This window comes from Otolemur garnettii, unplaced genomic scaffold, assembly GCF_000181295.1.
Source record: "Otolemur garnettii isolate 467f Iridium unplaced genomic scaffold, OtoGar3 scaffold00019, whole genome shotgun sequence".
Classification (NCBI taxonomy): Eukaryota; Metazoa; Chordata; class Mammalia; order Primates; family Galagidae; genus Otolemur; species Otolemur garnettii.
In genome coordinates this window covers 15,404,791-15,417,083 of record NW_003852414.1, presented here as the reverse complement: position 1 = coordinate 15,417,083, position 12,293 = coordinate 15,404,791, and the positions used below count along the sequence as shown (strand labels likewise).

General features: G+C 37.2%; 1 protein-coding gene across 1 annotated transcript in view; it reads left to right on the top strand.

The window, feature by feature from the left end:
- MRC1 (mannose receptor C-type 1) overlaps positions 1-12,293 on the top strand; it is an 87,926-nt gene that overhangs the window by 74,458 nt on the left and 1,175 nt on the right. The window contains exons 24-29 of the mRNA XM_003786779.3: positions 1,825-2,057; positions 4,636-4,801; positions 5,560-5,709; positions 9,066-9,179; positions 9,677-9,841; positions 11,486-11,527. Coding sequence (XP_003786827.1) covers positions 1,825-2,057; positions 4,636-4,801; positions 5,560-5,709; positions 9,066-9,179; positions 9,677-9,841; positions 11,486-11,527 — 870 coding nt within the window. The remainder of the gene's footprint in view (positions 1-1,824; positions 2,058-4,635; positions 4,802-5,559; positions 5,710-9,065; positions 9,180-9,676; positions 9,842-11,485; positions 11,528-12,293) is intronic.

Below are 12,293 nucleotides of genomic sequence, written 5' to 3'. Positions count from 1 at the left end.
TAGGAATTGTTGTTATTTTCAGAGAGTGGGATTTTGCAGACTTTAGTTCCTTCATTATAGTTTTCTGCATTCTTTAAAACCTCTATGCATATATACCTATATATGCATATTAAACTTTTAGTGAAGAAACACCATCTTAAAGAGTATATGAGACACGTTCTTTGCTAAAATTTAAGAAAATACAGAAACATATGAAGAAGAGAAAAACTTCCTGTGATCTAACTTGGCAATAAACTTTCAATATTTTCATTTTTTCCACATGATTTTTTTTAATGATTGTTTTTATAAACAAGCAAATTGGACAGAGGAGCTGTTTTCTACTTCTATATAAAGCCCTCTATGAAACTTTTTTTTTTTTAGCTTTACCTCAAACCTCATTTACCACTTTTAACAGTCCAAGTGTTTTCCAGTGGCATTAAGACAAGACCCTATCTCCCTAACCTGGGAAAATGTAAAACTGTTCCATTCCAGATAGGCTCTAACATTCTAAAAGTCCTGGCTGAGGTCTCTTGGGTTAATGATATTATATCAACACAAGATGGCAGCAACAGCAGAAGAAAGGAGAGGATAGAATGAAATTATAGTGTAACAGTCACAAGCAAAGGAAAGTGTGTCACGTTTGTAGTGTAGGAATAAGGCAGGTGGTAAGTCAAGTTGATACAAAGTAAAACATGTCAGTTTGCCAAGACAAAACCCAGCAGTCAAGGATATATAGATCCCTAGACCAGGATAAAGAACTGGCTTATAAATATTTTCATCTTTGTGAATCGTGTAGTCTCTGTTGAAAAAACTCTACTGCAATCATAGACATGTGTAAACATGTGAATGTGGCTGTGTTCCAATAAAACTTTATTCATGAACACAAATTTGAATTTGTGTTTAACAGGTCCTGAAATATTATTCTTCTTCAACTCCCTCACTTTCACCCAACCATTTAAAAGACTTTACAGCTCATTGGTTACAAAGACAGATGGGCAGATTTGATCCTTTGGCTATTGTTTGCTAACTTCTGCCCTAGGACATTAGCTAAGGCCTGCAGAAGCAAGTGCTCTGTTGGGGCCTTGATGTGAAGCGGCCCAGAGTACAGATGTGCCTAATGCAGTGATCAGAAACTCATCCTAGGAGATTGAGGAGGAAAGATCAGAAAGCTAAAGTGACTCTCACTTACAGAGGCGCCACTCCTGGGTCAATCTAGATAAGGTTTTGGGGGCATAGGTGAAGGGCATAAGAAATCATCAAGAATAAAATTTAATATTATGATCAAGGTTAGATGAATCAGACAGGAGTGTAGGGATTTATTCCAGAGCCTACCCAGGCTCCTGAAGGTACATAACTCACAGACATAGCCAAATAGATACAAAGTCATGGATGGAATAGAACAAATCAGGAGCGGGGGTGGGGAGTCAGGTGGGAAGACTGTTCTTCACCTTGACATTTGACCAAGATGGAAAAATAAAGATTAGTAATGACGCAGTGATCAATGTTCTTTAATTTCTGGTCTTAAATTGTGTCCATTTCTTTTATCTGGATATTAGATTATATTGAATTTTTAATACCTTTTGTAGTTGAGAAAGTTGATCATATATCTACCTTCATATTCTAAATACAGTTAGGAAATCATTTAATTTAGTTGGGCATATCAATTAAAAAACGAAGCTTTGTTTTCTGGTGTGAAATGGCTTCTGAAATATTTTTAATGCTTGACATTTTGGATTTATGCTATTCCGATTATTTTTATGATGGATGAGATATAGTAGTCATGTACCAAGGGTGCTCGATTGATGTTTCTTGATATTACTAATAAAAATGATCTTTTTACTGTAGACCCGGCCTTGCCTAATTCTCCAGCAACAGTTCCAACAGATGGCTTTATTAAATATGGTGAAAGCAGCTATTCACTCATGAAATTTAAAGTGCAGTGGCATGAAGCTGAGGAATACTGCAGGGCTCACAATTCCCTCATTGCAAGCATTCTGGATCCCTATAGCAACGCATTTGTGTGGATGCAAATGCAAACACTTAAGGAGGGGGTGTGGATTGCCCTCAACAGTAACTTGGTAAGATGCCGGGAACCCGTGCCACCTGCCGTCATGGGTGCACTGTGGGTGTATATGATTCTCTTTCTGTCTGTTACAAATATGTGTTACTTGTAAGAAACAGTGTTGGTGCTAACACGACTGAGACCCCATCCTTTAGGGACCCAACACCTTCAAGGATCTGGCCAAACTAAGAATTATCTAATTGATATTAAGTATCTTACTGCTTTCAACTATTCAATTAGATTTTGAATCTCAGTCGTTTTCTTGACTCACGTATTTCCTTCCAGTGTCAGGATGGCAACAATGCCATGAGAATGAAAAGAACAGCTCAGGGACTACTCAGTTGTTGGTGATGAGGATGTTTTTTATTTTTTTTTGCGCTAAGACATTCTAGACTTGTTATAAGTCCTGAGGTGGCGGAGTGTCCATCCGTGTGTGAGAGATACTTCATTACAGTCAATTTCCTGAATTCTGTAACAGAGAAGGAAAGGTTGGCAGGAATGCGTTGGGGTGAGGAACTAAGAGTGGTGATGAGTTGTCAGAATATTCCTAGACTGAGAGTCTTCTCTGATGCCTTGTCAACATCTGTCCACCCTTCATCCATCCGTCTAGCTAGGCAGCCAGCAAACTTTCCAGTTTTCTATTTCTAGTTCCAAGAAATAGATATGTCAGCAAGCAATTAAGAAATAATACAGGAAATGTCAAATAGAAACACAGTAGGACGTCTGAAAGTTGACCACCCAGTGGACCAAAACAAACTAGTCAACACATGGAGGTGGTCAACATAAGGAACTAGGCCTACTGTACTGATACGTCCATGTATACTGATATGTCCAGGCTGTGAAAATTAGGCCAGCTTAAGAAGATGGTCAGTCTAGGGAGGGGATTAGCAATGGAGGTTCTACTGTATATGCAAAGAGTTATAGGGCAAGAGAAAAGGGACCATTTGGGCCAGGGGAAGACCGAGAGTTTCTCAGAGAAAATCAGACTTTGTAGATGTAGTCTGGTGTGTAAGAACATAAAGAAGGCATATCAACAAGAGAGAAAAAGACAGAAGGTATCACATTTTAAAAAGCTGCTAATGCCCGGATGCAGAGATAGAAACTTCCACTTTGTGCAATGAGTATTTTCTAAGTAGGGAAGTAAACATTTCAAAGTAAGTAGTTCTATAATGATTTCTGTGATTAAACTCAGGCATTTTAAAGTCTCTGTTGACCATGTCTTGAATAATAGAGTCTCTTGATAAATCACTCATTTCCTTCTCACAGATGTGGTCACAATTCTCTTGTGAGTTCAAAACAGGCTTTTTATTTATTTTTTTAAAGATTAAATGGTTTTCTGCTGTACTGATAATTAGGACAAACAGCATTATTGCCTTCCTTGCAACTATGGAATTACTAGATGTGCAAGCACTATTTGATTATATGGTAGAATGCAACCAAATTCTGATTCACAATAAGTGAGTTAGAATTTTTTTTGGTTTTGTCAGTGGATCTTTGGTAATTGGCCTGGTAGATTACACAATGCCATTGAAAGGGGGATAATTGTTTTGAATATTTTAAAAATTCAGTTATCTATTCTTAGGCATAACCTGTCAAATCTCTATTAGATTATTAAAAGATATCATGGATAAGTAATATTGTTGATGATGTCAGTTGTGTATTACCAGAACTTTAATAAGAGACTGAGTGTGCAATAAAGACTGGAATAAAACAATATTCTTTTTTAAAAATGTCATCATGGGTCTTTGACACCATAGCTGCAGGCTTGGTGGCTGGCGGCATAGCTGAGTGGTTATGGCTCCAACCACATACACAGAGGCAGGCAGTTCAAACCTGGCCCAGGCCAGCTAAACAATAACAACTGCAACAAAAAAATAGCCAGGCATTGTGATGGATGCCTGTAGCCCCAGCTAGTTAGGAGGCTGAGGCTAGAAAATTGCTTAAGCCCAAGAGTTTGAAGTTGCTATGAGCTGTGATGCCACAGCCCTCAACCAAGGGCAACATAGTGAGACTCTGTCTCAAAAAAAAAAAAAAAAAGACATCATAATTCATATAGCTGAAAAGTCACCTAAGACACTTAGGCCCATTTGACTACCTGAGTGACCTTAGCCATGTCATTTATCACTGGTGCTGTTTCTACCACAGACCAATGAGAAGATCAGTAGAGATTTAGTGTTTCTCTCAGGGGTCCATGAATTGAATGAAAATTACTTAATTTTTAAAATAACTTCAATATTAGTATATGAAATATTTTGTTTATTATGAAGATGAAACTTCTCCTTTGCTCTGAAAGCATGCAGACGAAGACAGTTTCAGGGAATAAGACGTAAAGATTTCTTCAGTCAGTGTTTTTCAAAATAGCTTCCAAGGATGCATTTCTAGAGATCTGCAAGAGATAATTACTTCTGAGAAAGGCTGCATTTTCTGAATTTGAGTTGATAGAAATGACTTGTAATGTTCCTTTTATTCTCAAACGTGCAAAATTCCACATCCAATCACGGTCTTAAATATACTCTTTATCCTTCGCTTTGGTTCTTCTGGTATTTTCTAAATGAAGCAAGGCTCCGTGTTAATGGTTGTTTTTGTTCTTGCAGACCAATAATGAGTACACTTGGACAGATAAGTGGAGGGTGAGGTACACTAATTGGGCTGCTGATGAGCCCAAACTGAAATCAGCCTGCGTCTATCTGGATCTTGATGGCTTCTGGAAGACGACTCCTTGCAATGAAAGTTTTCATTTTGTCTGCAAAAAATCAGATGGTAACTGAATATGCAAAAGAACCAGACGATTTGAAATTTTCTGAATAAGCTAGTATACACCACTGTTGATGTTATTAAATGCTGGGTAGCTAAAAATAAGATAAAATAGATTTCTTTACCTAACGAAAGACCATCGTAGCATACACCACGCATACACAGATGAAAATCATGGCAATAGAAAATATTGGTGTTTTTTTTTTTTGAGGGCTTATTTGCCCTTTAATAAACCTCAGAGTTTTTATTATAAAGGTTGTTCTCTGAATCTATGATAATGGATTCCCCAGGAAATTATGCTTAACGTTTGATGTTAACAACATATTCAGGTCAAAATAATTTTATCAGAATGTGTATTATGGATATAGTTTGAGAATTCCAACTCAGTTATATCACAGGTGTCATTAATATTAATGAGGGGTTATATGAGTTAGGATCTCAGACAAGGAAAAGAATGGCTGGAAAATTACAAATTATTTGGGGATGACTTAAAAAACTTAATCTTTATAGGTATGGTCTTAACTATGAATGTGGTTGATTGCTAGTATTCCGTAGTACAGTCTATTGAAATATATTTAAAATTTTAAAAACATAAAGTAAAAAGAATAATAATAATGGTAGATCCAAACGGTAACCATTGGAAGTCTTTTTGTTGTTGTTTAATAATACTAGGTGGTAACGTTTTCCTTAGCCACTGAAATATTATTCTACATGCTACAAATACTTTTGGTTTAGTTTTATTTTAAATAGATTTTTCTTAACAGTGGTCCCTGCCACGGAGCCTCCACAGCTGCCCGGCAGGTGCCCAGAGTCACAGCACACGGCCTGGATTCCGTTCCATGCTCACTGCTACTACATTGAATCCTCATATACCAGGAACTGGGGCCAAGCTTCTCTGGAGTGTCTTAGGATGGGTAAGTGCCACATTTCCTGAAAGAAGAATTCATAATAATCTATTCTGGAGTCCCATGGCACTAATAACATACATTATAAACACAAGTAATGTAAAGATAACCTGTTTTTTTTATTATTATTAAATCATAGCTGTGTACATAAATGCAATCACAGGGTACAGTATGGTGTTTTCATACACAATTTTCTCATCAAACTGGTTAACATAGCCTTCATGTGTTAAGACTCTGCATTCATACTCTGCTTTTAGAAAGATTCATTTGTACCCTTATAAGATAAACCATAGAGGTGACCCCACCAATCACCCTCCCGCTAACCTGATTTTTAAAAACTGATTTATTTTGGGTGGTGCCTGTGGCTCAAAAGGAGTAGGGTACCAGTCCCATATGCTGGAGGTGGTGGGTTCAAACTCAGCCCCAGCCAAAATCTGCAAAAAAAGAACCCAACGACAACAAGAAAAATGAAAACTGATTTATTTTGTAAGAGAACAATGTGATGTCCCTTAAACATAATTTCCAACTTTGTAGCATCAATATGTTAGAAAATTCAGATCATTTTCTGCACAAATATTTCTTCCCTCTGCCCTCACATTCTTAGTTGTCAGGATTCTCATACTCAGTTCCCCAGAGTCTTGGGACTGATAAGCTCAGACTTTACAAGTACCCAGCAATCATTTTTTCCTTTATTTTGCTATTAATAGAAAAGTATTTATATCTGGTTATTGTATTTGTGAAGAAAAACTAAACTAAACTAAAATAGGCATGATAACAAGGAATGATTTTCTCCCTGTAGTAAAAAATGCCAAAGTTAACTTTTTAGGGTGCATTAAAAACTCACCTACTTATATCCCACTAAATATTTTACTGAATTATTTTAGTATTTAATGCTTCCTGGATGTATTTAGTAGGGTTTTTTTATTTTGCTCTAACTCAGGGTTCTTTATCCAACAGTGAAGGGCTATATATTCTCATTTTCTTCAAGTTCATTCAAAACTCAACCTTGTACCACCACTGCCATGGGCAACTACAGTGTTAGACCATTGCCACCAAAGGCTTTTAACAAACATTTCCAGGGATAAGGTTCTTTGCACTTAGGGTTTTCTAGAGAACTATCAGGTCAAATCATGGAAATTCTTTGAGAAAGAGTTTAAAAAGAGCTGTAATCCCATTCCAACCTCTCCAGGGGTATCCTGTACTACAGGACTATTAATCCACTTGTTATTGATTTTCACAGTTGTTGTGGGGCTGTTGGTTTTGAAGACAACTGTGGAGCTGGGAAGAAGACAAAGATCAGGACTAGTTAAAACACCGTGAAGCTCACTGTTAACTCCTGAGATGCAGTCATTTTTTCTTGTATTCTTGCAAGCCTTTGATTAATTTTTAGAATTCTGGAAAAGTTGATTTTAATGGATTTGTAGGTTTTCTCACTGCTTTTATAGGGGAAAAGATTTTCAGAGGTACATATTCTGCCATTTCTGCTGATGCTATCTGAAGTCTACTTTAGTCATTTATAAAAATGTTTTTCAGTCAGGTGACTCACACCTGTAATCATAGCACTTTGAGAGGGTGAGGTAGGTGGATTGCTTAAGCTTAGGAGTTCAAGACCAGCGAGCCCCCCCACTCATCTCTACTAAAAAAAATAGAAAAAAATTTAAAAAATGAATAAATGTTTTTCTTCAGGTTGCTTAGTATTTTTTCTTTAAATTTTTGCAATGAGTATGTAAGAAACTTTGTCTTCAATTTTAGGTGACTGTATTTTCCAGTAAATATAATGAATGAAATGAATGAGTCAAATTCTCATTCTTAAAATACATAACAGATACTTTGAACTGATGAATGTCTACAAAGTGTATTTAATGGTGAATTATGGAGTCGTCCAGTGAAAACAGTCACTGAATAGATAATCGAGAACTCAGTAATACGGAAAACAGGCATATTGTTACATCCAGGACCTCAAGACTCAGAAGGTCTAAGTTGTACATGACTCTACCCTCGACTGGTGTCAGGGTCTTGGCAAATTACTTTTCCTCTGTCCTTGGCTCTCTTTAACTATAAAATGGGGTACCAATAGTACCTATTTCTGAGGTTCTTGTAAAAATTTAATCAGATAATGCTTGTAAAGCCCCAAAGCAACATGTTAGGCAGGACATTTTTTAAAATTGTATTAGTTATTACTAAAAAGCTATGGTTCTTACTTTAAAACCTAACGCCGACACCATCTAATGTGGATTGTCCCTTTCGTGGTTATCTATCTGGTCTCACAATTTCCTCTCTGTACCTTGAATGGTTCCCTGCATAACAGCTGGATTCATAGTCCTACACTACATTACATCATTCTGCTGCCAGAAAAAGCTGAGTCCTTTTTGTCATCACCTTGCCCTAAGTACCAGTCTCCTTCCTTCTTGCAGTGAGACGCAACCTGTGTCTTTCTTTAGCCGACTGACCGTATTGGGCTACGTCCCCTCCAGACCAAGCCATCTCTGTCCCTGGAGACGTTCTACACTTCCCTCTGGCTTTATCTTTCCCCTTGTTAATTCTTCCTAAAAGAATTTCCTATCCTTTTTACTTGAAAGACTGCACTATCTCCATTTAAATCCTATTTCCTCTTAGCCTCTCTTTTATTTACTCCACCTAACGTGACTATTTGATGTGTCCATAGCATATTGCATTTAACACCTCCTCTCTGATATCCCTGCGTGCTCTTATGACTGGCCACGGAACCATAACTCTCTTAAGACATATTCTACGTCCTACTCATCTTTGAGTACCCTGTGGGAACAACTACTTCAGTGCTTGGACTCCAGTGATGCTCAAAACTATATTTTCTTTCTTTCTTTTTTTATTTTTTCTGTGTAAGTTCCTTTCCTTTCTTTTTTTTTTTTTTTGAAAAGTAAATTTATTTCAGGTCAATGTGAGGGTATGAACAACCAGGTCAAAATATTTGTTTTTGTTAGTAGAGACCCTCTTGTGGTTATGCCCCACCTACAAAAGTTGTGCCAAACACCCCCACCCCGTGCCCATTCAGTGAGAGCACCCAAGCCCCCTCCCCCTCTCTCATTACCCCTCGCCCTAACTTGAACTGAAATGAGTTTTTCTCCTATGTGGACACGCCTTAGATCATCTGCTGGCTTCATATTAGTACTGAGTACATTGGATAATTGCTTTTCCATTCTTGTGATACTTTACTAAGAAGAATGTCTTTTAACTCCATCCAGGATATCACAAAAGATGTTTTCAAAATGGAAACTGAAATTCTGATCAGAAAAATGTCCACCCCTCAAGTGGAGAAGTTGGTTGATTTTTATTGTTCTTGCAATCAATACTGTTTACAAAATAATTGATACTTTTATACTTTGCAGGCTCTACTCTGGTTTCCATCGAAAGTGCCGCTGAATCCAGTTTTCTGTCATATCGGCTTGAGCCACTTAAAAGTAAAACCAATTTTTGGACAGGATTGTACAGAAATGTTGAAGGTAATTTTTGCAGAACAATGATTCAATCACAAATATTTCCAAATGTTGTATGTAAAACCTGGTTTTATTTCTGGAAAGTCTTACCTACAGCAATGATTAATTTGTGATGAGTTCGAAAATTCAAACTCATATTTTTATTTGAGGTAAGAACTGAAAGTTGAAATGACTTTCCTATAATGCGATCCTCAGAGTTGCCAATTTAAAAAAGATCTTCTATAGCTAAGTTAGTTTACGAAGCTTTAAAAAGCATTTTTTTGTGGGATGGCATGGAGGGGGGAACTAGGGAAGGAGAAGTATACATATTTGTACTAATTGGAAGTAATTTTTCAATTTAAATATATTTTAGTCATTACAGTCTTGTCTGTTCAAAGTCTTTTTTTAAAACCATTGGTTCCTGTATAAAATAATGTGTTTAGAAATTTTGCATGAGTAGCCTAACTTATTTTAAGACGGGTTATTTTTCACTTGCATTGTTATTGGTTTTATTTTATGACCAGGGATGTGGCTTTGGGTAAACAACAATCCACTTGCCTTTGTCAACTGGAACACAGGCGATCCCTCTGGTGAAGGAAATGATTGTGTAGCTGTACAAGCATCTTCTGGGTTTTGGAATAATATTCACTGTTCTTCCTACAAAGGATATATTTGTAAGAGACCAAAAAGTAAGTACTAAGTTTATCATGTGTTGGGTCTGTTCATTGGCCATCATTTCTTTCAAATTGGCAGGTATCAGGCATGCCATTATAATGTGATTATAGGCCCATCCCAGCTCTGTTCATTTATCACTGAAAAATTCAGTCTGCCATGGTGATCCATCCTTGTCTGCCTCTCTGAGTGAGCAAGGGGCACGCTCTGTCTGCTCAGCTAACATAATCATATTTGTTTGTCAATGCATTTATGATGAGATATCCATGTGTATGGATTTGCCAACTGCATGCAGTCACCAGAGCATTTTTACAAAGCTTTACTTTGTGAAGGGAAAGGGATTAAAGTAATACCAGCATAAACCCGAAGAGGCCAGGCTTCTGGGAAGCAATCAGAATTACTTATAGAGTAGAAGCAGGAGGACAGCTTGAGTCCAGGTTCAAGGCCAACATATTGAGGCCCCATCTTTAAAAATTAAAAATAAAAAAATTAGCAAAGCCCGGTTGTGTGCACCAGCTACTCGGGAGGCTAAGGCAGGAGGATCGCTTGAGCTCAGGAGTTCAAGGGCTGCAGTGAGCTACGCCAGGCTGGGTGAGAGAGCAAGACTGTGTCTCTAAGAAAACAAACAAAAGAGAATTGATTATAGAATGAGTTATGGACTAATTCAGTCTCCTTCTGAGATGGAGAAAGCGATTGAGGCTAATTGACAGTGTCGAATGCTCACAAGGCACTATCTGGGCCCTAATGATACTTCATCACCATTCCACCTCACCTAGTATTCTTCACAAGACATGAACTTATTCATTAGGTAATAGATTTAAATAACTGAGTTAGATAAACTAACCCTTTTGTCTCAGGAGGTTTTATCATTTTAAAACGGTGCAGGTCTTTGGCTTTTAAAACTCTGTTGTACTACACCACAATCTCCGGGGTCATGTTGGATACCTTGTAACATTTCAGTGGGCCAACTTCAAACCCCCTAGCCTGGAATGCTGTTACTTGTGGGCAGGTTGGGTACATTTTAAGGGTATCAGTGGCTCCAATGCAACTGGGAGAATCATAGTACTGGAATCTAATGTATGAGGTTGGACAGTTAAGTTCCTGGACTCATTCTAGAAAAAAGAGCTATGTACCTGATTGCTGAATATCACTACAGTTGCCTTTGAAGTACTCCCCTTGGGAAGCTATTCACTGATGCCAGCACCTACTCCACTCTTCAGAACAATTTTGGAACTCATCTGTAATGATTATCAGAACTGTTGTACAGGGTCTGACAGTTAACTTCATAAACTCAGCCTTGAAGAAGTGCTATATACCTCAAGGCGGAATATTCACCTTCAAAGTACTTCTGTTGTCCATCTGGTGACCATAGTGATATTCAGCAATGAGGTATGGAGCACTTTTTCTAGGATGAGTTTGCAAACTCAGTTGTCCGACCTTGTATTCAAACTTGCCGTATAGATGTAGAATGTTGTGTAGCATAGATAGATAGATAGATATTCTATCTGTACCTGTGTCTCTATCATGTCATCATGTATCATTGTAAACCAAACATGGAGTAGTCTATGTATTTGTGAACCAAATAATATTTACTATCTACATGCAATTATTGTGGGCTTTTATAAATATATAATTAATTAATTTTCCTTTTTTACAAACAGTTGTTGATGTCGAACCTACTCCTACATTAATTACAACAAAAGGTAAGACCATTACAAAATTTCAAGTTCTCTATTAATACATCAACATCATTTGTTTTAAAAGCCATAATGATCTCTGGGCAGCACCTGTGGCTCAAGAAGAAGGGCACCAGCCACATATACCAGAGGTGGTGAGTTTGAAACCAGCCCCAGCCAAAAACTGCAAAAAAAAAAAAAAAAAAAAAGAGCCATAATGATCTCTCCTCTGTACTCTGAGCAGTTTCACTTGAGCTAACATAGCCTCTGGGTTGTTATGTCATCAACCTACCTTAAATGATACTTTAGAAAAACAGGCCTTGGGTTCAGGTTGGTGTTTTTACTCTAAGAACCTATTGAAAGCTTTTTTGTTTGTTTGGTTTTTGCTGTGTTATGAAGAGTTGCTTTATGAGAACCCATGGAAGAAATTCCTCTCCGGAATCCCTGTGGGTTTCTCTTTTCTTTTCTTAGCAAAGTTTCTGTTTTATTTTTTATAGACAACTTACGTAACTGATCCTATTTTACCCGTATTGCTGGCTGCTAGAAAAAACTCTAGGTGAAATGTATGACTTGATTGTAAACCCCTTATCAATCTCCCAAGTGCTTTTTGTTTACTGATTATACCCACGAGTTCAAATTTCCACTATGCTTATTTTCTACTTTTTCCTAATTTTTGACTTGCTTTTAAGTACCACCATCATTGTTGTTGCTATTCTATTTATCTTCTTAGAATGTATTTTTAAATTATTGTGAAACAAGGTAACACATTTGAAAAACTTTGTTTAACTAGCTC